General features: G+C 37.5%; 3 protein-coding genes and 1 long non-coding RNA gene across 4 annotated transcripts; 2 read left to right on the top strand and 2 right to left on the bottom strand.

Moving 5' to 3' along the window:
• Positions 1-4539: 4539 nt before the first annotated feature.
• LOC136980043 (uncharacterized) lies at positions 4540-6011 on the top strand. The gene is made up of 2 exons (XM_067276091.1): positions 4540-4844; positions 5286-6011. Exons 1-2 carry the CDS (start codon positions 4713-4715, stop codon positions 5721-5723), a joined length of 570 nt encoding a protein of 189 aa, XP_067132192.1. The 5' UTR covers positions 4540-4712; the 3' UTR covers positions 5724-6011.
• Positions 6012-13088: 7077 nt separating this feature from the next.
• Positions 13089-16288, top strand: LOC136980044 (uncharacterized). Its single transcript, XM_067276092.1, has 2 exons — positions 13089-13523; positions 15458-16288. The coding sequence occupies exons 1-2, from the start codon at positions 13089-13091 to the stop codon at positions 16286-16288; spliced, it is 1266 nt and encodes a 421-aa protein (XP_067132193.1).
• A 1496-nt stretch (positions 16289-17784) lies between these two features.
• LOC136980040 (uncharacterized) lies at positions 17785-18683 on the bottom strand. The gene is made up of 2 exons (XR_010881487.1): positions 18637-18683; positions 17785-17944 (listed from the first exon to the last, which is right to left on the bottom strand). It is a non-coding gene; the product is annotated as an uncharacterized lncRNA (long non-coding RNA).
• A 5506-nt stretch (positions 18684-24189) lies between these two features.
• On the bottom strand, positions 24190-25457 carry LOC136980046 (uncharacterized). The gene has a single exon (XM_067276093.1). The coding sequence runs from the start codon at positions 25455-25457 to the stop codon at positions 24261-24263; it is 1197 nt and encodes a 398-aa protein (XP_067132194.1). The 3' UTR covers positions 24190-24260.
• Between the last annotated feature and the right edge of the window lie 1649 nt (positions 25458-27106).

Below are 27106 nucleotides of genomic sequence, written 5' to 3' on the forward strand. Positions count from 1 at the left end.
AAAACAGAATTTGTGTTTTTATGTCGATAAGCAAGCAAGCATACTTGCCATTGATATAGTTCTAGTTTGTTTAAATTTTATTTGTTGCCACTAAGTTTAAAAGAACTTTATCCATTGATTCACAGAATAATTTTTACGATTAGATATAAAATATAAAATTTCTTATTTTGTTTCATAATTCATAAAAAATCGTTCAATGGTAGGTTTAAATAAAAAAAAATTGATATTTAAAACTTATATGTTTATAATTATATTTTAAATTAAATAAGACTTTTGAGATCTTATTTTATATCTATATTGAAAATGTATTTATTTATTTTATTAAGGAAATGTAATAATAGATTATAAATGATATGTTTGATAATTTTAGGTATTTAGCTAGTGGAGATTATCAAATTTCCCAAGCATTTGCATTTCGAATGGGTCGATCAACTGTTTGTACCACAATTAAAGAAACTTGCGAAGCTATTTGGAATGTGTTGGCCAAAGAATATCTGAAGTTTCCAAGCAGAGAGGAATTTGTCAATCTTGCTATGGAATTTTCCTCATTGTGTTGGTTCTATAGATGGGAAACATATACAAATGGTTTGCCCTCCAAATACAGGCTCTTTATATTATAATTATAAAGGCAACTTTAGTAAAGTTCTCCTAGCTGTAAGCAATGCCAAGTATAAATTTATATATGTTGATATAGGAGGATTTGGTGGAAGAAGTGATGGAGGTATATTTTCCCATTTGAGTCTTGGCAGATCGCTGGAAACTGGAAAATTGGATTGGCCACAATCATCACCAATAAGTGGAATGCCTAGTAACCTACCATATTTTATGGTAGGTGACGAGGCATTTCCATTAAAAACTTAATTACCAAGACCATACCCTAGTAGACAATTAACAACAAAAAGAATATTTAACTATAGACTCAGCCGAGCTAGACGTGTTATAGAAAATACATTTGGTATTCTTTCTGCACGTTGAAGGATTTTATGCAGATGCATTCAAGCTTCTCCAGAAACTGTAGATAGTATTATATAAGCATGTGTGTGTCTGCATAATTTTGTGATGACAAAAGAAAGCAAAGTAAATTCAGACACAAAATATTATTGTCCATCCCATTTTATTGATAAAGAAACTGCTGATGGAACTATTTTAGAAGGACAGTGGAGAAAGGAGATAGGAAGTGGATCATCTCTTCCTCAAAGACCATGTCAACAGCATAATTATTCACTACGTGCAAGAGACATTAGAGAACAATTTGCCACTTATTTTCAAGAAAATAATATTTTACCATGGCAATTAAATTATGTAAATCGTATCGAATAACAAATATATAATAAAATGTAAAAATCAGAAATAAAATAATTTTTAAATAGTAGAATGTCTTATTTACAAAATTTTATTATGTACAACATGATTATTTATATAACAAATTATGTATAACATTACAAAAGAACATTTATGAATGTTCTTTTGTAATGTTATACATAACTTCCTCTATCTTAAAACGAGCCTCTGCTCGCTTTTGTGGAGAAAGGTTTCTTAACCTGTCAGCTAAACTGACACTATAATGATACAGCTCGTCTTCTTTTTGCTGTTTGTTCAACCATTGCCTCTGTTAGCTGAATTAAAGTGTGCACATCATCTTCCTTATTTTTCTTTCGACGCTTTGGTGGCAAAGATTGTTCTGTAGATGACGATGACATGCAAGGTACAGCTTTTGAAATATCGTTAAAAACTATAAATATATATAGGCTATACATAGCAGATAAAAAAAAATTAAACTACAAGTAATAAAATTAAAACATGAATGTAGACTTAACAATACAGGTATAAACTAAAGGAAAAATATTTGATGTATGTAAGAGCATTTAACATTATTATTAAATAACTTGAGATAAGGAATGATTAATTTACTAACAACATATAAACTATATATTAACTTTCAATGTAATATATTGTTGTGTTCTATCTGAAAGACTTTGAAAATTTGGACTTCCTGGATAAGACATCTGAACAGGACACATCTCTTCCACATCTTCACTTTGTATGCCATCATTTAATAAAAGATTGCTACTAGTTCTAATAAAATAAAGAAAAAATGTATAAGTGAAGTTTTATCTAAATTATTTTTCAACTTTAAAAAAATTTGTTTTAACTATGACTTTTTATTGTCTTATATCATTATTCATTATAATATTTAATAATATACTTCTGTTACATACTGTGAAAATTGTACATCCTGTCCATCGAATATATTCATTAATAGGTGCATTTGAGAAAACCATTTCCAATTGCAATTGTGGAGGTCGTCCACACCTGCACCACTTCTAGTTTTTTCATCTATCATTTTTTTTTCTTTTCTGTAGGTATCCACAAGATTCTTCCATTTGTTTCTTTACTATCTTCAACTTCAAAATAATAACAACAGAAAAATAAAATTCCATGTTAAAATATTTATAAATAATAATCAATGAAAATTAACAGCATTGTTCTTCCTTATATTATTTTATAAATACTTATTAAAATTCAATTAAACTTTTAAAAGACAATCATTTAATATACAGTGGTATTTTGCCATTCTGTACTTTGTATGGGTATTTTTTTGTTTTTAATGATTTATGTATGCTAAGTTTGTAAACCTATTGTTAAATTTGTCTTAAATTCTACTTAAAAGGTTTTTATAAGCGTATTCTTGGGGGACTGCAGCTGATTAATTTAATTTACATCTAATTATTACAAAAAACCACCCCTGAATGTTTCACAATAATATTTGTTATTAGTAACTATCAGTTATTAAATATTTTTAGAATGTTTTGGTATTTAAATCTGTCACTATCAAAATATTGCCTAAACTCTTTGGTTAATATTCAAGTTATTGATATTTGTCTGATATTACATATGAATTGAGTCATTATTTAACTTATCAAATTTTATATGTTTAAAACCCAAATAATCTTATTAATAACTTAAATCAATTATTTACATAAGAAATAATATACAAATGCATGTGCTTCCAATTTGATTGATCATTTTACACCGAATAGTTTGTACTTGTAGTTAGGCCTACTATATGCAAACTTCACTCACCTGTCAAATTAAGATTCTCCGCAATCAACTTCCATCGATTTTCCTTCAGTTGAATGTCTTTGTACCTTCGATCCATTTTTATATACAAAAATGGAGCAGCTTCCATTTCTTCTAATAACTTTTTGAAATCTACTCTACTCCAAGAAGAAGTTTGTGTCGCCATCTTGAAAACAACAAGAACCACGTGACAACTAGAAGGAATGATTGGGGGCAAAATTTTTTCTCTAGCAAAAAAGTTCGACAGTTCCGAACTTTGAAGTGATTCACAAAATGGTAAAATTCTCCGGAAACGACGTCATGTCTGACGTGTTATTTGCTCTGTTTTTCGCTTTCGCCAGCGAATCGCGCTCAGTGTGAACTAAGCTTTAGGAATTCAGAATATAGATATTTTTTAATTGTACTAATCCCTATATAAAAACAATACAATAATTAAAATTATAATGAAATCTGTAGCAGCTAGGAATTTAATTCTTAAAAAATTCTGACAGTACAAACCAAAAATACTGGATGATATGAAGAAAAAATAATACTAACAACTGACTTCTTCTGATCCTTGATCGCATACATAAGACATTTACAAAATAAGATTAAATTTGAGAAAACTAATATAATATATACTTACGATACTAATACTCAAAAGATTATGTCTACTAGTTATTGTCCATTCCCAAAATAATGATCAACACAGTAAGGAGAGAGAATAAAAATAATACAAGATTGGAGTTTTATAAAGAGGTTAAAGATACAGATTTCAATTATAATGATCATAGAAAAAAAATGATAGGAAATATAAGTTCAACTAGGAAAAACAATTTGTATGAGTCAAATAATGTTAAAAATAATATATTGGTAGGTTTTTGGAATGTTTAAGGTCTTTATGCGATTTTCCTTTAAGTCCCTGTAAAGGAATTTATAAATTCCAATACTGTAATAGGATTTACTGAAACGTGGATGACAAAATTGAATGAAGCAGAGAACACTTTTTTAGAACAAGAACATAGAATAGCTGTTAGCGATGCTCAAAGGAAGAGTAGATTTGGCTGCCCTTCCAAAGGAATAATGCTACTAACAAAGAAAAATTTGGGTGAGATTTCTGTTAATTATATATCAAAAAACTTCATTTTGGTGATAGTAGAACTTAATAATAATATTAAACTAAGGATCCATCCATAAATTACGTAAGGGCGATTTCGGCCATTCTAGACCCCCACCCACCTGTGTGAGACTTTTGGTACTGGAAACAGATGAATCTGACCATTTCCCGACTCAATTGGTTTTGGAAAATTATAAAAAAACAAGTAGAGTGAAGAAGGCATCTAAACAAACAGACAAGACAAAAATAGGTAACAGAATTTCCTATAGAGGGGGTGCAGTCACGTGATAAATGTCATTGCCACGCCCACCAAAACAATCATCCGTCATATTGGTTGCTGATTTGACTTTACCCTGTCGTTCGCTTATTATGTCAACGTGGAAGAAAGGCATCTTACCTGGCTATGCAGCCGATTTAAAAGATAATGATTTGATAGAATATAAAAAGAAAATTTCTTTTATTGGATGGGATCCATACGAAATGAAACCAACGGATTTTTCCTCCAACAATTTAACCACGTGGCCCACTATAGAACATGGAACCAGTAAATTATTTGGTTTTAACAACTAATGCTGTCACACTGGATCAGATGAAGGCATACAAATCACTCGATGCTCATAATTATTTGACAAGCGGATTTATCCATCGTGATATTTTATCAAGGTACGTATCTTCATTTGAGACTTTCCATTTCTCATAACATAAACTGCATTATGTAAAGATGAATTTAATTTTATATTTAGTCACATTTTAAGTTGATTAAGTTGTATTTATAATTACCATCAAATTTTTTCTTTTGTCACCATGGTTTTGTGTTGTGCAAGTCTAACAACCTATTATTAAAATTAATTAGCCTAATAAACCCTCCAATTTTTTATAGCCACATTTATCATATCAGGGATTGACTAAAGCAAAATAGACTATTTTTTTTTTTTTGTAAAAATTTAGTCTTTAATTAACCACAATCAAATTTTTAGTAAAATGAATTTCAAGCATCTCATCAGCATATTTCAGGCATAAAGACCCCACATCAGCCTAATACATCCATACAGAGATGCTTGAAATATTAGGGCTTATTAGTTTAATCTTAATTTATGTTGTGGGCTAGAAGCATTATTTAATAACCTATTATTGTTTAAATATATTATTAGAAGTAAATAGCACAGTTTCTTATAATTGTTTTTGTACACAGGTTAATCACTCACAAAATCTACGGCAGCCAGCTTTAGTAGTGTGGGTTTTAGCAAAGAAAAATGGAGAGGTGATAACTGGGCATTGCAATTGCATGGCTGGACAATCTTCCTCCTGCTCTCATGTTGGTGCTATTCTTTTTGCCATTGCAGAAGGAATTAAAATAAGGAGCTCCCAGACATTTACTGACCGACCAAATAATTGGATTGTGCCACATGTAAAAGATTGTGGTTACAAACCACTACGAAAAATAAACTTTATGTCAGCTGCAACTGCAAGCAAACGGCAATGCCTTGAAGAAAAAAATATACAAAACCTTATTTGTCAAGTAATAAAACTTGGAATACCTGTATAAACAAACCAAGTAAGAAAGAACTTGAGCAGTTTTTGAACAAAATTTCTGTTCATAATCCAACTGCTGCAATTTTGTCAGTGATGGCAGGTTACTGTAATTCTTTCACAAACCATGTCAATTCATCTTTACATAAGAACCCACTTACAACTTTATTTGATGCCAAAAAAACTGCCTTACCTTGGGATCAGCTGTTAAATCACTGTAGGACAGTGTTTGAAACTTTACATCTGACAGATGAAGAAATTGAATTTATTAAAGAAAACACACAAGCACAGAGTAGAAGCAAGCTGTGGTTTGTGCATAGATCGGAAAGAATAACTGCTTCTGTTATGAAAAGTGTGTGTAGAGCAGATTTAGAGACTCCACCAGTTTCATTAATTAAAAAAAGTTGTTACCCTAAAGAATTCTCCTTTAGGAGTGCTGCAACTGCATGGGGTTGTGAACATGAACAAATTGCTTGTGATAAGTATAGAAGATTACAACACAAAAAACATGAAAATTTTAGTATGAAAGTTTGTGGACTTCACTTAAATTCGTCCTGGCCTTACATTGGTGCAACACCAGATGGAATTGTAAATTGCAATTGCTGTGGAGCAAGTTTAATACAAATTAAGTGCCCATGGTGTAAGAGATGAAAATATAGAAGAAAACCCTCCAAACTTTCTAAATAAAATGCGTAAATTCACACTAAAGAAAGATCATGTGTACTACTATCAAATTCAAACTCAGCTGTTTATTTGCAATGCTAGTTATTGTGATTTTGTTGTTTGGACAAAAAAGTTCATTTACATTGAACGCATTACACGTGACGAATTGTTGTGGGCAAGCATCGTGCAACAAAGTAAAGCCTTTTTTGTGCACTGTATTACTAGAGCTAATTGTAAAAAAATTTTCTTCCCAGCCAGCTCTACTCCCACGAAAAGATTCAGAAAATGTATAAATTTTATAGAATAAAATACTTTACTGTACAGCAAATTGTTTAGTTTGATGTAAAAATTGCCACTTTTAAGCAAAAAAAAAAAAAACCCAGAATGTATTACAGTATTGAATAAATATTGTAATTCATTTGACTAATAAATAAAATTTATTTATTATACATATTATTGGAACTGTCAGTTGGCAAAAGATTTCCACTTCCAAATGACAAATTGTGTTATAACAAAATTATTAATCAAATGGAACTACACTGATAAGTTTATTAGAGCACAACAAATTGTGACAATTTTTTCAATTGTTGTTACAGAATCTTTGGTTCTAACTGCAAGATTCTATATTGATTTCGAATGCGGCCAATTACTCTTTCTACATGTATCCTCAGATGTGAAAGTTTTCTGCTCTGCATCACATCTATAGCTGAAAGTTGTTTCTTTCCTCTTGTGTATGCTGGATGTGGGTATTCTGTATGCAGTATCTGTATATCTGTATCTGTGTATCTGTATCTGTGTATCTGTATCTATATATAATTCTGTATGCATTTCACATCTATAGCTGAAAGTTGTTTCTTTCCTCTTGTGTATGCTGGTTCCCCTTTAACGCAAAAACGTCTGATTGAAGAGCCTATATAGCTACATGAAAGAAGAAGTTTGTAATCCCTTTACCTGACTAAAAACTTCTTATGCTGGTAAAAGATTCATTCTAAACATAAGATTCTTGTAATCAAAATCTTCAATTGTAATTCTCAGATTTCCAAATGGCTTTAAATAAGAAAATAAAGGAATGTGAACTCACAAGTTACTTAGATGACTTGTCAGACTCAAACTTATGTAGTAGTGAGTTTGACAGGCCAAGCTAGCTTGGCCTCTACTCAGCACCGACGACTCATATAGGCAGGACTGTGCAGTCCTGCTGGTGTCAACAGTACTACCTGACTAGTGCAGGTTCCCTTCACCAGCCAAGGGTCAACCACCACCTGTTACCTGCATCCACAGCGTGAACCAAGACTTACTGACTGAACTTTTGTGTTTCAACAGTGGGTGCTCTCTCTGTGTTCCTTCCCTGTGAATTACTTGAAATCATCTGTCTGCAGCCACTCCCTATGGTTCTTCACACGAGTTTGTGACTAATTGCCAGATCTCCCTGACAACTTCCTAAGGATTCTCTGCTGTACTTGGAGTTGGACCGTTCTTCCCCTCTGGACTTCTTAGCTGGAACTCTCCATGGCTTCACTGCTGCGGTAAGTGCTTTGTTCGTTTTCACCTGCCAACCACTTTGCTCCCCTCTGTCCGAGTTGGATCCCATCCCACTGGGACAGAGTCTTTGTGCCACTGGCATCTTTTCTCTGTACATTTTACATTACACTCTCTTGGTTGGCTGTTTACACTTACCATCGTTACGCGCATCATGTGCTCCAAGGAGAATACAGTGCTGACTGCTTTTCTGAAGAAGGCTTTCAACATTGCTGACGAGATCAATGGCTGCTATGTCGATAAGACCTCCAAACGACTGAACTCTGCTCAAAATACGAAGTACAAGCACATCAACGACCTGGTGATAAAATTAATCGACCTTGCTTCTACAACAATCAAGGAGAACTGCAACCCCAAAGATAGTGACATACAGTGTTTTTGTGCCCATGGTCAGGGGGCCCCCTCTTCTCCCTCAACAGAACACCAGCTGCAGAAGAAGACCCAGCTGAAATTGCACAATGACATATTAAGTGCAGAGGCCACTCCTCCAATGCCAGTTCTACACCCACCTAGGTCAACTTTTGGTGTCAGTCACAGACTGGAAGCTCTCTTCGACTGGTTGGAAACCATTGTTAACAACAAACTGCTATCCACTGTGGGCAATGTCAAGGACGGTTACCCTGCTCAAGGTGTACAAGCCATGTTAGAAAAACTCAAAACTTATATAAATAACTGTGACCACAATAAATGGAATCTCGAACTCCAGAGCATCAACTCAAAGCTTAGGAATATCACCAAGAGCAATGCTCAGATGGCAAACAATATAGAACACATTGTAGACAAGTTAAACCTGGACTCCCCATCGTCACTGTTGGAGAAACTGTCATCTGAACTAGATAAAAGAATAACCGAGGGTCCCATTGGTGAGTTACTGGACAGTCAAAAGTCCATTAACAAAAAAATGGAACAACTTTGCAATACGAGCTCCTCGCCTAAAGCCACCCAAAGATCATACAGTACCGTACTACAGTCGGGAAAACAGGTGGACTCCATTAACAAAACTAAAACTAAAACTTTGAAATCTAATAACAATGTCCTCCTCCTATATGACGAAGGAGATGAGAAAAACTAATAAACTGCGTAAGATCCTGCATGAAAAGATATAACCCTCACAACTCCAAATTGTTATTGATAAAATCCGCAACGTAGGAAATGGTGGTCTAGCTACAGAAATTCGAAACCAACAGGAAGCCAATAGACTTGAGAATTTCATAGAAAAGGAGGTACCTCATATCACTGTTAAAATGCCAAAGAAGAGAGAGCCACATATTGCCATTTACTCTGTGCCAGCGCAGATCTCTTGTGAGGAACTCCCCTCTATCATATACAGGCAAAATGACATCATCAGCAAAGCCATAACCGAAAAGGAGTTCAATCAAGTCTTCAAAATCAAGTTCTCCATGGGAAAGAAAAACAAAAACTACATCAACTGGGTTACTCAAGTCTCTCCCTACCTGCCCAAGAGTTTGCTGATCCTCGGGAAGGTTTCCCTGGAGTGGTCTAAGTGCAGAGTCTCTGATTTCTGCCCTGTCCTGCAATGCTACAGGTGCTGCAGGTTCGGACACTCAACTAATACGTGCAGCCAACAGACTCCTACGTGTAGCCACTGTGCGGGTGAGCACTCCTTCAAAGAATGCACCAATACCAACAAGCCTGCAGTGCGCTGAAACTGTAAGCATGATAAAGTGGCCAGGAAAGAATATAACGCTAGAGACATCTCCTGCTTAGTATACCAGAAAATCAAATCCAACATCATAAACAGCACCGATTATGGACCAACAACATAACTCAACCATCAGTATTCTGCAATACAACATCGGCAGAAGCATAGCCGCTTCTTCAGTCTTAACCACTCACCTGAATAACTACGGCTTCCTGGCCATGAGAACCCTACTGTGTTTGTAATAACCCGGCCTGCCTCCCTACCACTTGCTCGACCCTACACTGAACTCCTGATTATCCTTGGACAGTCTCCTTTGTTCCAAACAACGGTCTGTCCTTGCTCCATCATGGAAACATCAGCTCACAGTATACTTGCTGCACAGAACTCATCATCAATGGCCATCGCTTTGTATTCATCAACTTCTACTGCCCCAAGTAACTCGCTATTGAAGAAATCTTGAACACTATTTAGAACTGCATGGATAACTTCAGGGATGTTTATTTTATTCTAGCTGGTGATACTAATGCTCACTCCCCGACCTGGAGAGGGGATCGCCTCGACCCTCGTGGCCGCAGCTGGGAGGAGTTCTTTGCCCGTAATGGGCTCATTGTTATCAACAACCCACACTCTCCCCCTACCTTCGTTTCCAGCCAGGGATACAGCTGGATAGACGTCACAGCATGTTCCCTGAGCTGCTACCCTCTCATCGCTGATTGGAGGGTCCTGGAAGACTCTTTTGGATGACCATGCCATGATCGCCTTTAATATTAAATTCTTCACTGATGAAATCTCCCGGCAACCACACCTCAAGTTTAATCTTAGACATGTGGACTGGGATAGCCTCACTCGTCACCTTAACGATAACCTGCTTAATTGTAACCACCCTGACCCACAGATTGCCAAGGACTACATTGACAAGAACATTAAGACTATTGAGAAGGCCTGTCTTACATCTCCAGATTAAAAAAAAATAACTACAGGCAGGTCCCGTGGTGGACACACAACTTGAAAGAACTCCGTCAGAAAAATATTCGTCTTTGCAAGAAATTCCAGAGCTGTCCTACTGAACCCAATCGTTCCAATTTCAAGGCCCTTTACCTCCAGCATTTCCGTAACTACAAAACGCCAAACAGATCTCCTGGACCCATTTTGTGAAAAGGCTGCTAAAAACCCTTGGGGTTTCATAACCCGTTATGCAACCAACGAATTCAAGCGTTGTGCTATCCTACATTCTGACACTCCTGGTCAAGATTTTTTTCAGGCAGCAAGTCGGAAAATGGATCTTTTCTGTTTGGAAGACGACTGTAATCAAGACACTGACTATCATCGAAGGATCCGAAATCTAATTACAAGTGACATCACCACTCTTTCAGCGCCATGAAATTGATAAGACCATTGCTAACCTTAACAACAAGAAGGCTTCTGGACGAGATGATATCACGCCTGAGTTGGTAAAACATCTCTGGAATATCATCCCAGATCAGCTAATACAGATCTACAATGCTTGTCTGCAGCATGGGGTTTTCCCCTCTGACTGGAAGAACGCTAAGATTGTGCCAGTACCTAAGCCTTGGAACCCAGAAGAAAGTCGCCCCATCTCTCTTCTCCCAGTCCGTAGCAAAATTCTGGAGAGGCTCATAGCCAACAGACTTCATTGGCATCTTGAGAAAAACAACCTGCTGCATAACAACCAGTACGGCTTCCGAACACAACATTCAACGGCTGACGCTGTTAACAGGGTTATTAAGAGCATTAACACGTTGACTGCCATCTACGAGATGACTCGTAGTTACCGTTTCTGCCTAGGACGCCACCTACGAGTTATATCGTAGTTTGTTTCCTTGCCATATTTGTGCAGCTACGATGTAATTCGTAGTATATCAGTGTAAATATGAATAGATAGCTTCAGGGGCAAGAACAAAAAATCAAGTTTGGCTTACATGAACAGAACATTTATTAATTAATAAATGAACAGAAAATATAATCATAAAAAGTTTATTCAAAATCGAAAGCAAAACGATATTTTTATTGTTTGTGATAATTTTTAAAACAATCTTCTACGCAAAGGGCTGGCTTCTCAAGACAGATTGGACAGAAATAACGCGTTTCTCGGCGTTTTTTAGCTTTGGTACAAATTCGACATGGCTTTGTCAGATGTTTTTTCTGAGTAGATGGGATACTCTGTAAATAGTGAAGCTTCTGCAATTTAATTTTTTTTGAAACTGGTTGAATCTCTTCTCCAATCAACGCTTTGACGAATGCTTCTCTAAACTTTATAAGTTTTATTTTAGAAGAAGTTGCTTTTTGAAAGAGTTTGTGCGCATTATGTATATATATTTCTATAATATGTAATGCAACCTTTTTGGGCCATCTAATAGTCTTTTTTAGAGCTGTGTAGTACGATAGCATTTGATCTGATCGTCAATGCCAGACATTCCATGATTATAATCTCAAATTATATTCGGTTTCATCGAACATTTTCCATTGCGATTGAACACCTCTACCATTTCAACAACGTGCATGTTTGAAATGGTAAGGACTTTTCGTTTGTCTTTCCATTTACATACAGTAACAGGACCATTTCGCTGCCAAATAAACTCCCCCATTCTCACCAAAAATTTTGTCAGATTCTGAATCACTTAGATTAGTGTAGTAATCAAGTTGTTTTTTAGTCAGTGGTCTTTTTTTATCCATTTTGGGATATTTATAATTTGATTATAAAAATAAATAAAAAATAACACTCTCAAAAAAGACGTAAATGTGATGTGCTCGCCTCTATATCCGATTTATTACTAATGAATTTAGACGCACATCTCCGATTGGCTGTAGCGAAGTGACAGGACGAATCGTGTCTGTGCACGAATTAACTCGTAGTTTGGCTTTAGCGAAGAGCTTTCTGTTACATAAGCCAACTACGAGATAATTCGTAATACCTTTATTTCAAGAAAAACACATTCTATATGCTATTTGATTATTACTGTGTACTCTAATTATATTATATTATTAAAAACTCTAATCAAATTAAGTTGGCGTTTTACAACAGAATCCTAAAAAGTCATGTGGCAGTCAACGTGTTAATCGCCTTCTAGAAAACCACAAATACGTAATCGCCATCAGCCTGGACATTAGCAAGGCTTTTGACAGTGCCTGGTGGCCATCTGTCCTTCACTCCCTAAGGAACAAAAGTTGTCCTGCCAATCTTTATCATATTATACAAGATTACCTCACAGACCGTTCTGCTGTTCTACACTTTGGGGCCGAGACCCTAAGCGTTTTTTGTGTGCGATTTTCGAAGCTTGCTTTTGCAACTAGTTGACTAACTATTATCTCGTTCTTTCTGTGTCGTTGGACACTGCATTTTATTTTGACGTACACACGCAATACTAGTCTCTCTGCTGCTTGCCTACTCGTGGCGGCCCTGTTGCCCCGTCTCTGGGGTACTGAAAGCAGCAAAAAGGCAGTTCTCACTGCCATCCTACTTTACTTCGATCTTCCCGCTGTCTGTTTTTTGCGGGTATGCGTGCTGAAGAGCCCTCAGTCCCTGACAAGGACCATCTTGAGGTTAGTAGAGAAAAACTGACGTTTATCAGACAAACGGCGGAGAAATATATGGGGGATAATCCGAACTCAAAATTCGGTACGAAGATAAACTCCAATAGGCTGTTGGAATTGTTCGATGAGATGATCAAAGTCTTCAATAATACCTACCAGTCTAAGGACACTCAAATAGCTGAGCTGTCCAATAAGCTGGATTTGCTCTTGGAGAAAAACTCCGGGAGACTGACAGTTCCCACCTATGCCGAGAAGACCCATCCTGTCACCGGTCCACCCGCCAGCACCATCTCAGTGGTCATTATTGAAAGCTCAGTCAAAAAAGAAGATGCAGAAGCTATCAAAACCAAGCTAAAAAATACGCTTGACCCACGCAACCTAAAGCTGGGTATCAAGCAAGTGAGAAAGATCAGAAACCACAGCCTGCTGGTATAGGTGGAGGGACTGGGCAGGAGTGGTGAGCTTATAACCCAAGTTAATAACATTGAGAATTTAAAGGCAAGGGAGCCAAAACGCATCTTGCCAAAAGTAATGATCTTCAACATTCCTTCAACGCTGAATAAAGATCAAATCACGGAATGTCTTTACATGCAGAATACCACTCTAGCCAATTTCTACCCAGAGATTTGATATTTATCTTTTTCAAAATCTCCCAAGTAAATTTGGCCGGAAACAAGATACCAAGCACTGGATCTGCGAAGTATCCCCGGCATTACGTAAAATAATGTTAAAGATGAAGAAGGTCAACATTGACAGGGTGCGCTGCTCGGTGGAGGAGCACTACAGCGTAATACAGTGTTTTAAATGCTGTAAATACGGGCATTTTGCCTGGGAATGTCAAAGTGAAAGCAACTTTTGCAACCACTGTGGAGGTGACCACAGATATAGTGAGTGCAAAAACAAAGGTACAGCCCCCAACTGTATCAACTGCATCCGCAACAAATCAAGCACATTCGCCCATATAGCTAACCACCCATCCTGTACAGAGAGACAAAAAGTAATAAAAACTATCGCATCCAGAACCAATTATGGATAGCAGTATAGAAAATGTCCTATACAGACAAAACAACAGTCAGTCTCTACTGTTTCTCAGGATCGTTCAGGCTAACCTCGGGCGTGGTGTGGCTGCGGTGTCCCAGCTTGTTGCATGGAGCAACCAAAATGCAGATGTCATTCTCGTACGTGAACTACAACTGTATCCGGCTGGAAAGCGCAAGACTGCAGCTGAGGAAGACCTGTAAACTGTTTGATCTAGGCTGGCCTACGCCGAAGAATATACTTGTAAATATTTCTATGATATTGCCTGTACTTATTGATTTGATAACTATATACCATAAGTTTAAAAATGTATACCGATAGTATTGTAGTTGCTATGTTCAAGACACTTACAAATACTGTTTCTACTCTTCCAATATTAAGGAAGTTTTAGTGTCGGGCTATTTTAATCTCATAAGTGTTATATTATATTCTCTTATTTCTGTAACCAAATATCTCCGTAGAGCGTAAGCGGCACGGAGTGATTAAAACAGAACTGTCAGCTCGGGTGAGAAAGTATGATACACCTTAAAAGACAAGTTCCAACAAAATTGAAATTGTTCTACACTTTGGTGGACAGTGTACATCGAAAAGTCATCTGTGGCTGTCCACAGAGCTCAGTCTGCAGCCCTCTGCTCTGGAATGTGGTGTTTGACGATTTTCTCCGTCAAAACTTTGGGCAACACGACCTAGTTGCTTATGCGAACGATGCACTGATTCTGTATGGTGGCAGCTCTTGTGCCGATCTGGAGCTTAACTGCAACGCAATCCTTGCCAGGATCCTTGCCTGGAGCAACAACTTTAAGCTCTCCTTTAACCCTGCAAAGACCTGTGGTATTGTTTTCAACAAGCCCGGTCAGTCTAACATCTACTGGCGAGGCCCCACTGTTAAGATGGGTGGGCACTCGGTTTGTATAGTCAAGACCATAAAATACTTAGGAGTTATCTTGGATTTTTGTCTGCTGTGGAATGCCCACACCAAATTTATTACCGAGCGTACTGGCAGGATATTCAACACTCTCGCAGGTATCGCAAGGAAACGATGGGGCTTGGCCACTGAGGCACTCAACACCATCTACGATCAGATATTCCTGCCCATTATCACCTGTGGCTGCTGGGGCCTAGATATCAATAAAATCCATATTAAAAGGAAATTCATTGCAGCACAGAGAAGGGCTCTTCTACAAATAACCAAAGCGTACAATACCACCTCCAACGCCACCTTGCAGGTCTTGGCCAAAAAAGCCCCAATCAATTTGGTGATTACCCTCAACACTCAGTTGTGTCATTTGAAATAGGTATCGGGGTGTATATTGTGGCCCCATCATATTAATTACGAAGATTACAAAACTAATGTAACTCTGACCCACTCTCGTCACCCTGCTACACCTCTTAGTCATGCTGGGGGTATCAAAACTGATCCTAACGTTCAAATTTACACAGACGGGTCCAAAACAGACGTAAACATAGGTAGTGGTTTTGTTGCCTTTAGCAATGGTATTGAGATTCATACCGCTCAGTTCAGGCTTGGGGAACACTGTTCTGTGTTTCAGGCGGAGCTATTCGCCACTGCTAAGGCCATTAATTGGTCCAACAGGAACTTTACAAGCAATAAGATCATCATCATTACGGACAGCGCGTCGGCAATGACACTTCTTCGGAATAGGTCTTCACACCCTATCACAGTTGACATTTATGAGGCTGCTATTAACTCTACAAACAACGTGTTTTTAAATTGGACTAGAGCCCACCAGGGTACCTATGGGAATGAGAGGGCGGACACCATTGCTAAGCTGGCATCCAACAACAATGCCCTGCCTATCTCTTACAAGAAGTATAATAATAAGACCATCAAATCCATCCTGTGGGAAGATCTCTTTGCCTCGTGGCAGAATGTGTGGAGTCATAAGAGCTCAGTCACTTCTGACTTCATCCCAAACATCAAAGAATTCGCCAAGTATAAGTGGTACATTCCCGGCCACCACATCTCACAGTTCCTCTCCAACCATGGGAGGTTTTACGCCTACCTAGATAGGTTCAAGCATACCTCCAACCCCCATTGCTCAACCTGTGGCATCCCGGATAGCAACATCCATTATCTCCTGCAGTGTCCTTATGCTGGAGTCTGAAAGACTTCACCTAAAGATCACCATAGAGGCCCACAACTACAGCTGGCTCCCTGACAACTTGGACTGCCTGCTCAAACATAGTGAGATTTACAGTGCCTTCAAGCATCTAGTGTCAACATACTTGAAGAAAACCACGATCCGTGCATACTAACATTTCTGTCAACCAATTCATCACATCTCTAGGGCAGTCTGCTGCCTTATACCCTCCTCTTTGTACTTCTTGCCACGTCCACAGTGTTAACTATGTACTCCATCTCTTTCAGCATATTGTATTTGTATATATGTGTATTTTGTATGTATTCATTTTTACCTTTGTTCCGTTAGTATTTGCAGTTATTTCATTGCTGTTTTTTTATTTATTTGTTTATTTTTTTTCTTTATATACTTTTCATCATTCATAAACTGTTATATTGTTGTATTGTATATCCTCTTTTGTATAGTCAATTTGAATTATTAGTCATGTATACCGTTTACATAAAGTAGTAATACAAATACGAAAACTACTACCGTTGTCGCGACTTCTCCCGGCTATGTTTATTACAGTACTGGGCATGTACCTTTATGTGTTTGGTATTTTACTTTAATAAATAACTGAACTGTGTATGCTGGAAGTAAAAGCTTTGCACAATAGAAACCTACACTGTCAGCTATATTAAACCCTGTGTCAGCTAAAATAATATCACCGGGATTGAGATAATTTAAAAAGCCAGAATGCTCAGTTAAATATTGATCACTAACTCTACCTCCTCATGGTTCCGAAATAAATGATACTGTTCCTTGAGGTATTACTCCTATTAAAAATTTTATGGTGTTGTAATGTTTATATTGTGACCAAGTCTGAGCCCTAGAGATTAATGATGAAGGTCTATCAATAAAAATTTCAAAACAATCTATTATTATGGCAATGTTTTCTCCAAGGCAGTTTTTAAATACACTACGCATTGTTTGCTGTAAAATGTCCCTAGATGGCCAGTGAATTAAATCAGACAAACGAACATTCAAAACATTTGTCCATTTTTCCAGGATTCTTGAAACTGTTGATCGTGAAACATGAAACCCGTAGGCAAGATCCTGACGACAAAGTCATTCTGAATCTCATCAAACACTCCAAAAATTCCTGAAACTGCATTAATTTACTTTGTTCTGAATGTTGAACAGAAAAAGAACATAAGTCAAATACAGCCAGAAAAACATTGAAGTTTACCATTCCTGTAAAAAATCTTGTTTTTTCATCATTTCCTTGACATGACTGAAGTGAATAATAATCATTTATGGTGGCTGTTGCATTTAATGTTGCCAGTTCTTTCCAAAGTGCATCACATTCCTGTTCCAAATTATGTATCATAATGGAAGTAAGTTCTGTTTGTGACATTGATGCAACTCCTTTTTCGTTCTCAGTTTGCATGTAAACAGTACTCTTTCCATTATTGCACAAATCTGAAGCTGATTTTAAATTTACAACGCTTTCTGAAACTTCTTCATTGGAAGAAACTTCAGTTTGATGCACTTTTTCACACTGTCTACTTTTTCTTCTTTTCATAGCACGTTCATATCGTTCTTGTCTTGCTCTTGCTTCCTTTGATCTGCTACTTTCTCCCATGTTTATAGTTGGGGCCCAATCTGGAGATTCTAAATCATACAGCTTTGCTAGTTTTCCTTTAAATAAAAAATAGTTTCACAATAAGTTTTGCTCACATACACATATACTTTTGTGTTTACAAGTAGAGAAAAATAGGAAGCAGCGAGACAGCAAAATTTATAATAAGAAAGTAACTTTACAGAAAGTATTTCCATCATTAGCCCTTGTAATTCATTCTAATATGTTCTTTTATGGCATGACAGTCTGAGAAAATGTAAATGCATATTAGTTTCTTAATAAACATTATTGTTCCATTTAACTAATTTTTTTCTTCTGTAATTTGGCTTTAAAACATTGTCTAACACGTACCAGGTATGAAAGAGATATCAAGGAAAGAAATTTATCTTTTCGTTGCACCTTTTACTTCAGTTTAAATATTAAGTAAAATCCTACATTTTATTTGTAACCTTTAAATTAAAAGTTAACTGTATGTGTCACCATATTAATTCTAAAGAGAACAGGATTTTATGACCACGAATAATTTTCTCAAAGATGGATGGTACATAATATTTGACTGACCCACTAATGTTTTCTACGGGGCATCCATTATTTTTCTCAGGATTAAAATAATTGTGAAATAACTGGAGTAAAGAGTGAATTAAGAAAAGCATCTCACAGTTCCCTACTCTCTCCTATACGAATTACAAGGTAACGCAATCTCAATTTATAAAAAATAATACCAAAAACAAGACCAATTATGTACATTTACCTGAAATGAAATGTTTATTGCAAACACGTTTATTATCCGTCACAGAGAGAATCGGTAAAGTTTTGCCTGTTAATTCTGGAAAGCCATTCCGTTCGCCTTTGCCGGGAAAGATCTTTGGTTTTTTTATCTTGATGGTGAATTACCGCCGGAATTCGGAAAAACAACCGATCTTTATGCTTTCTGCGGTTGGAATCGCAACCAAATACTACGCAATGGACCATAATAAATTAAAATTAAACTTTAAAAATATGAGTTAGATGGCGATATCGAGGTCGGTAACCAACATGGCGCGCGCTTGTTGAGTAGAGTTGTGTGACGTCACGTGCACCCCCTCTATAATAAACATAAATTCTTAACATATATAGACTACTTAACTAAAAGATTAATAATTCATGAGAAAGAAAATACATCAATAAATAACTATAAAAGACTTATTATAAAATTAGATTAATATACATATAAAAGCAGCTTAGGGCCTCAGATAAGTGTCCATAAAAATGACTGATATGACAAAGCTTGTTATGATCACAAAATTAAATACAGGTACTCCTCACTTTATGACTGAGTTCTGTTCTGACGACTACGTCGTTAAGCGAATTGGCCGATAAGCGAGGAGCTTGCGCCGGGAATATAGGATCGTTATAAAATTATGCAAATTATGCAACAAACTTCAAATTTATTCATAAAAAAACTATTATAGTATGCTTAGTGCAAATGTCACCATTTGCCACTGACTGACACTCAAGCCGAGAAAGGGAATTCCCCGAATTGCAAATCAAAACTCGATTGGTCGTAAGTGCGAGTGGTTGTTAAGCAGATAGGTTGTAAAATAAGGAGTACCTGTACAGAAGAATTCTTTAAGAAGTATTTAGTTAATAAAAAAATATACTATAATTAATTAAAGCAAAAAAGAAGATTTACTACTTAAACATTAGTATAAAGTTAACAGAAGCAAGAAACTCAGACTTTTTGGTCAATAGTTAATTGTTTTATAGTATTAAAGGCAGGAAATATAGTTAAAAAAGAGTTGCATATGAAAATTGGTTACAATATTTCAAAATCTTTTCACATTGTTACTGGGACAAATCTAGATCTATACAATATGACTTTAAGAAAGAACAAAAAAGAAGTCAGGAGGAGATAATTCAGATAGACAAAGTTCAAACATGTAAAAATAGATTAAGAAAAAAATCAACACCGGGATCTGATTTGATTCCGAATTTCTTGATTGAAAACGTTCCTCGGAATTAATTAAATATTTAAATAAACTATACAATGATTTTTATAGGCAAAGTAATATTCTGGGTATACGGAATGAGGTAATTTTTGTAATAATACTTAAACAAAACAATAGAGATGACCCCTCAAGTTATTATCCTATAGCACTGTTATCAGGTTTATGCAAAATATTCTCTGCAGTTTTAGCTGAAAAATTTAACTGGACTAAATCAAATGGGTATAGGAACATTACACAGTATGCATTTGTAGATAATGGAGGTACTCAAATGGCATTGTTTGTTTTGATGTCATTAGTGCAACTACAGCTTATGAAAAAAAGACAAAGTCTTTGCCTTATTTTTGGATTTAGAAAAAGTGTACGACTCAATAAGTATTATCACCTTACTAAAAAAAGTGAAAAAATACAATGCTTGTGAAAATTTGACAAAAATGGTGAATATGTTATTTAGCCAGTATAATATAATTATTAAACACAATAATATTCTATGGCCATCTTTTGAAATAAACAGGTTGGTTGGTTGGTTAAAGTTTATTGGCACAAAAGCCACATAGGCCAAGCTGCGCCACAACTTATGGTATATATATGTACTGTTCATAAATAACAATAAAAATGAACAAAACAAAAAACAAAAAACCAATAACAAAAATATACAACAGTTAAACTGTGTATAACAACAAGATGTATATAAATATAAATAAATGAATAATTAAATTTCTTTATAAATATTTGTAACTTTTAGAAAGTTCAATAATTTATCAACATTTGGCCTCTGGCCCAAAATCTCGTTAAAACTTGCATTTCCAAAATGCTGCCTACGAATCCGTTCAGAGGCGATGCAATTGCTCAGTATGTGCTTAACACTTACATTACAGTTGCAATACTGACATACAGGCTGGTCATCACCCTTCAAAAGGTATTGATGAGTCAGTCGAGTATGTCCAATTCTCAAACGAGTAAGAATGACCTCAGATCTCCTGTCATAGGGTTTCTTCTGTGTCCAATTTTCTATCACAGGTTTGATCTCGTGTAGTTTATTGTGAACTTGTGCGTTCCACACATTTTGCCATCTCTCCTCTAGTCGTTTTTTAACAACTAGCTTCAAGTCACCTCCTTCAATAAACATTGTATGCTGAGAAGGGCTTGCTGACTTTGCAGCTGCGTCAGCTTCTTCATTTCCTCTTATACCTACATGGCCTGGGACCCAACAAAATTTTACAAGAATATTACTTGCAATAAGATGGCAAAACAGTTTGCGAATTTTAATCACTATAGAGTGAGAACTAGGTTCATGTGAGATCAAAGCCTGAAGTGCACTAACTGAGTCAGCGTAAATAACACAGCGACGATGACCTTTACTAATTATATATTTTAAGGCTAGGTAAATAGCCTGCAACTCTGCAGTAAAGATGGAAGAATTCGATGCAATTTGTTCTGCCACGATCTCATCCTGGCAGACAAAGGCTGAGCCAACGTAATCAACCGATTTAGATCCATCAGTATAAATAGGAATTAAATTCCTGTCGTGGTGTTGAATTTCTGCAAAGTGCTGCCTATAGATAGTAGTCTGGGGTGGTTTCTCTTAGAAACTGCTTTAAGCTTAAAGTCAACATTTATCACAGGAGTTGACCAAGGTGATATATTATCGACCTCGACCTGCGAAATGTTGCTTGTGTCCAGGTCAATCGTGCTGCTTACATTCTCCATTCTTATGTCAAATGTAGGGACACTACTTGGGCGAGCTGCAAATAATCTCCTCAGCTGACTATCTGAACAATCAGCTAAAAGTTTATTTTGAGATCTCTGTTTAATGTAATAAAAAAGAGACAACTGTTCTCTCCTAAGAGATAGTGGAGGCTCATGAGCATCCACATACAAACTTTGTACAGGAGAAGTTCGAAATGCACCAGTGCACAAACGCAATGCTTGATGGTGGATTGGATCCAGCATCCGAAGAGTAGATTCTCGTGTAGAGCCATACACAACGCATCCATAGTCCAGCTTAGAGCGAACAAGGGCCCTATAAATCCTGAGCATAGAACATTTGTCTGCTCCCCAGGATGAGCAGCACAATACCTTTAATAGGTTTAAAGCTTTTAAACATCTACTCTTCAAATTGCGCAAGTGTGGTAAGAACGTCAATTTATGGTCAAACACGACACCCAAAAATTTTGCTTCGTTGACCATTGGGATTTTAACCCCATTTAGGTGAATTTCAGGATCCAGGTGCAAACCACGCCTTCGGCAAAAGTGGATGCACGAGGTCTTCTCTACGTTAAAACTGAAACCATTGGTCTTGGACCAATTGTCTATTCGATTTAAGGAGGTTTGCAGTTGTCTCTCAATAAAACCCATGTTACTAGACTGACAGGAAATCTGAAAGTCATCCACATACAGAGAGTGTTTCACACTGGAGGGAGACAGTTAGTTATACTGTTAATTTTTATTAGGAACAGAGTTACACTCAAAATAGAACCTTGAGGACACCCTCTTCTTGTGTGAAAGGCCTAGACAAAGTGTTGCCCATCCTGACTTGGAATCTTCGATTCTGTAGGAAGTTTTTTATAAAAATTGGCAAATTACCCCGCAATCCGAATTTGTGCAGATCACGAGTATCCCATATCGCCAGCAGCGATCATAGGCCTTCTCTATATCAAAAAACACAGACACTAAGTGCTGTCGTCTAACAAACGCTTCGCGAATGGATGTTTCAAGATTTAGTAAATTATCTGTTGTACTTCTGTTCCTACGAAATCCACTCTGATGTAGTGAAAAGTAGTTTTTTTCCTCTAAGAGGAACATCAGGCGTCTGTTTACCATTCTCTCGAAAAGTTTGCACAGACAACTAGTCAAAGAAATTGGTCTGTAATTAAAGGGATTCTTGCGGTCTTTACCTGGTTTGGGTATGGGAATAATAATTGATAGCCTCCAAGAGTCAGGAAAAATATGTTCTGTCCATATTCTGTTAAACAGATTCAGAAGGTTACTAAGGGAATTGTTTGACAGATTTTTTATCATGCTGTAGTGGATTTTATCCACACCTACAGCAGTATTCCCCGAGTGAGAGATTGCTGTACATAGTTCTATTCTGCTGAATGGCACATTATATTCCTCATTAGATGGGGAGTGGAAGTTTAGATATTGTTTTTCACTTTGGACTTTATAAGCCTGAAAATCCCTTGTATACATAATATTGCTGAATGAAGACGAAAATGTGTCACCCAACAAATCAGCAATACCTTTTATGTCACTGATTATTGTGCCATTACTTTCCAGCATGGACAGAGAGTGAGAAGCATAGTTTCCATTGATTTTATGGATTTTATCCCAGACTGCTTTTGAGCTGGTGGAAGATGTTATGCTAGAAACATACTTTCTCCAAGAATCCCTTTGGCTTTGCCTTCTTATTTTTCTGGCATTAGCCTTTGCTTTCTTAAAAGAAACCAAATTGTTAGCAGTGGGGTATCTTCTGAAAATCCCCCATGCTTTCTTTTGCTTTTTAAATTCTGCCTCGCAATTCTAATCCCACCATTGGTTTTCGGATATCTGGTTGACGTTTTCCCCATTGTTTTTTCGGCTGCCTGAATAATACTGGAAGTGACAACTTCGACTGCATCATTGATATCAGCAGTATTGACCATTTCCTCAGTGACGTTAGCCAAAGAGGAAAAAGCAGGCCAATCTGCCGTTTCAAGTTTCCAGCGTGGTGGACGGGCTGTTTCACAGCTTTCTCTGCCTTGGTATTTTAGAAATATTGGGAAGTGGTCACTGGAAAGTGGATTAGATCCAACCTCCCATATAAACGCTGAAAACAGATTTGGGGTTGCTAATGATAGATCAATGGCAGTGAATGTTCTTGTTGGGGCGTGGAAGTATGTCACTTCTCCAGTATTAAATAAATATAGTTGGTGATTACCTATGAATCTTTCAATGGCTCTGCCTCGACGGTTGATATCGTGACTGCCCCACATTGGATTGTGGCCATTGAAATCACCAAGTAAAAGGAAAGGAGTTGGCAGCTGTTCAACCAATGCATCCAATTCATCGTCATTGACTCTGACATCTGGTGGCAAGTATATGGAACAAACTGTGACAGTGACGCCCATAGATATTCTGACTGCCACAGCTTGCAGCTCTGTTGTTATTTGTACCGGAAAAGACGGGATGCGGTTTGAAACCAGTACAGCCACACCTCCACTGGCGCGGGTGTGGCTGTCGTCATCTTTACGGTAAAGATCGAATCCTTTTAAAGAAATTCTTTCTCCAGGTTTTAGATGTGTTTCCTGGAGTGCCACGCAGAGAGATGAGGTAGAGTATGTCAGGTGTTTAACGTCAGAGAAGTTGTTGCGGAAACCACGACAGTTCCATTGGATTATTTTATAATCCATTATGTGTTTGAGGTAGCATTCTTTGCGAGGGTATCCCTCTTTAATTTAACAGGGGGTCTCTCTTTTGGAGGTGACTTTGGTTTTGTAACCTCCGAATTAGTCTCTTCATCAGAAAAGTCAGAGAACTCACTCATAGACTGAGTCTCCGACTTTTTAGCTGATTTAGAGAGGGCAACTTTTACTTTTTGCTTGTTAAGTGGGTTTTTATTGGCCTTTTTTGAACCCACATTTCTTGTTATTACCCCTGTTTTAGGTAGGGGTGTCTTGGTCTTCTTGCTCTCCTTTTCTGGTGTTTGGGTAGATGGCAGTATTAAACATTTCGCATGGCGGGTAAAGGATTCACTTGGAGAGACAGAGATATCTGTTTGAACCGCACAAGTGTTTGTGGATTTCAAGACAGCAGCATAGGTCTTCTGCTTCAGTGGTGCACTTGAAGTGACCATGCGGCGAGCCTCTGGGTATGGTAGGTTGTTGACTGTTTTCACTCGCTGGATCTCTTTCTCTCTCTGCCATGCAGGGCATTTTCGGGAGTAGGCAGGATGGGCATCCTTGCAGTTTACACAGCATGGGGTAGTTTTACATTCGGTACTCTCATGACCTTCAGTCCCACACTGTGCGCATACGCTTTTCCCTCGGCAAGATGTTTGTGAATGTCCAAATCGCTGGCATTTAAAGCAACGTAGCGGATTTGGAACATATGGGCGAACTGGACAGCGTAGATACCCTGCTGTAATAACAGATGGCAAAGTCGGATTATTAAATGTGAAAATAAGATGTTTCGTAGGAATCAACTTGCCATCCCGACGAATGGAGATGCGTCGGACAGCAGTGACGCCTTGGTCTGAAAGACCGATCTGAATGTCTGATTCATCTTCAGACATCAGATCAATTTCAGATATCACACCACGTGATGAGTTTAGGCTTCCGTGTGGTGTGACAGTGACTTCCATTTCTCCCAGAGTCTTTGTTTGCAGAAGTTTTGCCGATTGTTGTGGAGAAGCTGTTTCCACCAGTAAATCTCCCGATCTTAATTTTTGTATTTTTTTCAACTGTCCTATGGTCGATTCAAACAATTTTTGAATCAAGAATGGCGATACTTTAGATAGAGGTTTTTCTCCAGTTGCATGCACTATTAAGTAAGCAGGTTGGCTGGAGTTCTGGTCTTTGGTCGCTTGTTTTGTTGTTTTAAAATCCATATTTAAGAATTTACATTCAGCTCCTAGTGACCCCACCCACCATGGGGCCCAACAGGGGGATGCCGTCACATGGGAGACTCTCATAGACCGTCGCACCAGGGTTTCCCAGGAGCTATACCCTCACAATGCAGTCGAGAAGAGCACACCTTGTCTGACGTGTCTGCCCGGTCTGCATCGATCGGTTGACTCCAAGCCGAGGTCAAAATGACTCAACGACCAGCCGATTGACTCAAACGGAGCCTGATTTGAGCCTCCCGTTTATCCGAAGCAGGGGCCAAAGCAGTGTGTTGGGGACGGTATGTTGCCCCTCAACTACCAGGATCCCCCTTTCCGGCATACGGGCCACCACGCACGGCAAACACGTGGGTGGGCGTTCAGATCCCAGGGATGGTAAAGAAGAGATACTAAACCATCTCTGGGAGGTCCCCTCACCACGGACAGGAGCCCACATTGAGGGGGGCTGATAACAAATTTTCAAGAAAAAGACAAGGTCAAAACGTTGATGGGCATCCAGGCATAAAGAAAGACGCTGCACATCCTTCTCAATCTGAGTGTTTTTATCTCAGAATGTTACTTCATCACGTACGTGGTCCAACCTCATTCGAGGACTTAAAAACTGTAAATGGAGTTGTCAAAGAAACGTATCAAGCAGCTTGCCGAGATAGAAGTTTGCTGGAAACCGACGATCATTGGGAAAATACTTTGAGAGAAGCTTCGATTTTGCAATGTCCATTAAAGCTGAGGGAATTGTTTGTAGTCATTCTACTATTTGTTCAGCCATCTGAACCATTAAAATTGTGAGACAACTTCAAAGACGATTTTTCTGAAGACATTAGACACAGAATTCGACACCAAAATCAGGATTTTACTTTGCCTTTCAATGACGATATGTACAACAAAGGTTTGATACAAATCGATAATAAGTTATCGGAATTGAATGACAAAAGTTTAAGTGATTTCGGATTACCCTTTCCTATTCGTTCACGAAATGATGCAATGGGTACACGGCTGGTACGTCAGTACAACGTCACTGAGTTAACAGATTTTGTCAACGAAAATTTGTCAAAATTAGTCACAGATCAATTACAGGCGTTTGATACAATAATTGACAGTGTGACAAATAATAGAGGCAAAATATTTTTTTTGGACGCCCCAGGAGGCACGGAAAAGACATTCCTCACCAATTTATTACTAGCACAGGTAAGGTAATCTGGAAAAATAGCCATCGCAGCCGCTTCTTCAGGGATTGCTGCTACTCTATTGAGCGACGGGAAAACTGCACACTCCACATTCAAACTCCCATTATCAGTATCTCTGGAGCAACAATCCGTATGTTCCTTACGCAAAAACACGCCTCTTGGAAAATTGTTACAGGACGCATCACTGATAATGTGGGACGAATGTACCATGAGTCACAGAGCCCATGTTGAAGCTGTGGACCGAACGTTAAAGGACCTTAGAAACTCGAGCGCCATTATGGGGGCAGTTACTTTTGTGTTTGCTGGTGATTTTTGGCAGAAACTCCCTGTAGTTACAAAAGGGACGCGTGCAGATATCATCAAAACATGCCTTAAATCATCTCCCTTATGGAGTTCCATTCAAAACCTGAACTTGCGAACTAACATGAGAGCCTATCATAGCAGAGATAT

This window comes from Centruroides vittatus, unplaced genomic scaffold (assembly GCF_030686945.1).
Source record: "Centruroides vittatus isolate TY-2023 unplaced genomic scaffold, ASM3068694v2 contig_66, whole genome shotgun sequence".
Classification (NCBI taxonomy): domain Eukaryota; kingdom Metazoa; phylum Arthropoda; class Arachnida; order Scorpiones; family Buthidae; genus Centruroides; species Centruroides vittatus.

Excerpts from the sequence above, each read along its gene's own strand:
- LOC136980043 (XM_067276091.1), top strand. The coding sequence starts at position 4,713 with ATGGAACCAGTAAATTATTTGGTTTTAACAACTAATGCTGTCACACTG. Across the intron at positions 4,845-5,285 it reads GTGATATTTTATCAAGGTAC|AAGCATTATTTAATAACCTA; the intron begins GTATCTTCATTT and ends GTTGTGGGCTAG.
- LOC136980046 (XM_067276093.1), bottom strand. The coding sequence starts at position 25,457 with ATGGATTTTAAAACAACAAAACAAGCGACCAAAGACCAGAACTCCAGC.
- LOC136980044 (XM_067276092.1), top strand. The coding sequence starts at position 13,089 with ATGCGTGCTGAAGAGCCCTCAGTCCCTGACAAGGACCATCTTGAGGTT. Across the intron at positions 13,524-15,457 it reads TAAAGCTGGGTATCAAGCAA|GTATCGGGGTGTATATTGTG; the intron begins GTGAGAAAGATC and ends CATTTGAAATAG.